The sequence below is a fragment of the Mus pahari genome, chromosome 4 (genome assembly GCF_900095145.1).
Source record: "Mus pahari chromosome 4, PAHARI_EIJ_v1.1, whole genome shotgun sequence".
NCBI classification, from domain to species: Eukaryota; Metazoa; Chordata; class Mammalia; order Rodentia; family Muridae; genus Mus; species Mus pahari.
Genome location: NC_034593.1, coordinates 88,030,091 through 88,033,352, shown reverse-complemented (window position 1 = coordinate 88,033,352; position 3,262 = coordinate 88,030,091). Strand labels below are relative to the sequence as shown.

Sequence of the window (3,262 nt, the reverse complement as noted above, 5' to 3'; positions counted from 1 at the left end):
GGGTATAGGAAACTTTCGGGCTAGCATTTGAAATGTAAATAAAGAAAATAATAATAAAAAAAAAAGAAAAAGAAAGACCACGGGCCACCATAATTTCATGAACAATGCTGTGGTCTTGCCTGGCTTGGGATGGGTGTGGCATGGATTTCCTGGAGTGAAGACACTTTTCACCTGTTTTACAAAGATTTCTCAGGAAGCTCAAGAACTGCTGTTGGACATTAAAAATAACCAGGTATGTGTCAATGTGTCAAATATTTCTAAACTGTGACACCATGAGGCGTCTAATAAAATAGGCACTGAAGTTCAGTGTCACAGTAACCAAGACAGCTGTTCTCAAGGGCAGGGCTGTCTCCACTGCAGTAGGTCAGTTCTGCGCCTGCAGTGACCTTGCCTGTATGCTCAGCTCTCTAGAATGTCTTCTAAACTTGCTAAACTCAGAATAATTTTTTAGTCCTTATTTTATTGGATGGGTTGGTGCACATACAAACAGACCCTGAGGGAGACGAACAAGAGAAAACAAATTACAGTAGCTCATGTATGCAGATGCCATGACGAAATCCATCAGTTCATATATTTACCTGGAAAACTAACACATCAAAACCAAACCCTGAAGCCAAACTGGCTGGTTCAAATCTTGGCTCCGACATCTTTTTGGTCTGTGACTTTGGACTATGTTTAACTCTTTTGTACCTCAGAGCAAGTCTCTTTGTTTACAGAGTGCTGGAAGCATACTTCAGTAAGTCCCTCTTACCTGGACCTTACCTGGATCACCTTTCTTGAAACTGGTCTATTTATTGCCCCTTCCCCCATAGCTCAATTCCATCTCCAAAGTTCTAATCTAATCTATTTTGTTTGTATTAGGGGCAACCCCTCAGTAGGTGAAGTAGCCCTAGTCTAGTTCTCTTGAGCTTATAGTCTGCTTATCCTGAGCTAAGATGAACCAGATGTGCCTCACTTTTACTACATGTCTTTCACATGCCATCATTTGTCTACAATGTTTATTCTACCTCTCTAGCAACAAGTTACCTGTCATGTAACACACACCAGAGGCCGCATCCTGTCTTCCCATTGTCCGTCGCCCTGGCCTTTACCACGTTCTTGTTCCTCTGTTCACCAATTACCCCTCCCCCTGAGTTCAGTGCCTGCTGAGATGAGGTAGAACACAGCAAAAAGAGTGTATGTGTATGAAGGTTAACCCGACAACAGAACTTCACACTGGAGGTAACATTCTACAAGTATTTATTTCATTCTGACCATTAAGTTGCAGCATGCAACTCCCAACAGTGAGCTGCCACCCTCCATCCTTAGATAAGCACCAAGCACTATGGTGCGACTACTTAGGGTTTTCAGTCTTCCAAAGGTTTTTATTGCCAATATCATTATTTATGGGGTAAGCCTTTTAAAGACTTGAAAGCAATTATTCTCTATAAAAAGTCATTTTGTATTTCATGCATAAAACTCTAATTGGCAGATTTGTTCATAATAGAAGAACATTTATTCTAGTTCTGTACTTACTAGGAATACAATAAGCATCCCTACCAGGCTTCTCATAAGGAAGTGAGACTGTTGTCCTCTGCCAGGAATAGGGCAGCAGTGATGATCCCTAGGGTTATAAAACTGCTTACCAAAAGTCTCTCCAAAGATGTTAAGAACTAAGACGTTGGCTCGTTTTCCAGTACAATGTAAAGAGATGTTTGCAGTGTGTGCAGGACTTATAGGTTATATTGTAGCCCCTTGTGGTAATACTCAAAAGGCCTATTCTTCCCACTTAGAAAATTCTACCTCAGAAGGTGAGAGGCGATATCCCCATTATCCCTGAGCAAAAACGGGAAAGAAGTCAGACTGTCTGTGAGTCATCTGTCTCTAAAACATTCTTGCAGAATTTACATAAGCTAAAATAGAAATGAGGGGCTGGCTCTCAGAGATGTTCTCCATAAGGTATGTGAGTATTTGTGTTTGAGTAGCTGATCTTCAAAGATAATAAATTTAACTAACTACATTGCTTAGTACATCACACTTTCAATTTGTGAATATTCTGATATTTATGGGACAGGAGACCATAGATTTAAGCAAATTATGTCGTAAAGAAAACCAAGAATTGGGAAAGCATAGACAAAGTGGGAGGAAGGGGCAGGCAGAGCTGGAGCTTTAAGCTGGGCCTTTCCTCTCATAAAGCAGGGCCTCTGACTATCCTGTGCTACACCAACTCTACAGAGACCAAACAGTCCCAAATAATAATGTCCCAAGAGAGATAAAGAGTCAATGAAGAGGAAGGTGGACCTTTGTAATTTCAAGGCCAGCCTGGTTCATGAGTTACAGGACAACTGAGGCTAGAAAGACCCTGTCTCAACAAAACAAAAAAATAAAAAAAGAGAAACAAACAACAAAGAGTAAATGACAGAAAAGAATTCATCCTTTTAGTCAAGCAATACTATATAATTTCAAGGCATATTATATAATTGATTTAATTCCAAAGCAACTGTGCAATAAGCAAAATATCAAAGGAAAACAACAAAAGTTAACTTCCTACAATGGCCAACACACAGGAGCTGTGCATCAAAGCAACAACCGTCACATACTTCGAGTCTTGAAAGTCAATCACACCTTACCAACACAGGAATGTCGATTAAAGTTAGGACTCCCCAAAGGGCCGCCTTCTTTTGACAGAATTTCAGGATGCTGCTAGAATGGGTTGGCTACCTTAAATCTCACTGATGGCTCCATCAGAGAGAGAATGCCCCAGTTCTGCTGTCTCACAAATGTACTGGGAGGGGGAGAAACAAAACAGACAACCTACTGTTCCCTAATACACATAGCTCAGCACCCAGAGAAGTCTCTGCCTCAGAGAGACTTCCACATGGGTCAAGCTTCCTTAAACGAGGTGCCATCTTTCATTTTCAGGACAGGTCTTTTCTTACAAGGTCTTTAGAGGCAGAAGTTCCACGTGGATTCTAATACACAGCCCTGTGAGCTCAGTTTCCTGAAAACATACACCTGCTGGGTTCTAGGTTCTCCCTCTCTAGTGACTAGGTTCACATCTCACAGCCACCAAAACCGCACATACACTATCAGCATGATGAAAAACACAGCTACTGCTGCAAGCTTCGCGTAAGTGGAACGCATGTTCAGGTACTTCGCATCCTGGCGGTATTTCTTAGATAGACTGGACAAATTGTTAGCCTTTGAATCCAATGCTGAAAAGAAAAAAAGGGGAAAACATCAATTAGACCTGAAGTGTTTTGTTTTGTTTTGTTTTTTTTTT

General features: G+C 41.0%; 1 protein-coding gene across 1 annotated transcript in view; it reads right to left on the bottom strand.

The window, feature by feature from the left end:
- Window positions 1-2,439: 2,439 nt before the first annotated feature.
- The window catches only part of Sec22b (SEC22 homolog B, vesicle trafficking protein), a 19,615-nt gene continuing 18,792 nt past the window's right edge, over window positions 2,440-3,262 (bottom strand). The window contains exon 5 of the mRNA XM_021196295.2: window positions 2,440-3,194. Within this exon, the coding sequence (XP_021051954.1) occupies window positions 3,040-3,194 (155 nt within the window). The 3' untranslated portion in view covers window positions 2,440-3,039. The remainder of the gene's footprint in view (window positions 3,195-3,262) is intronic.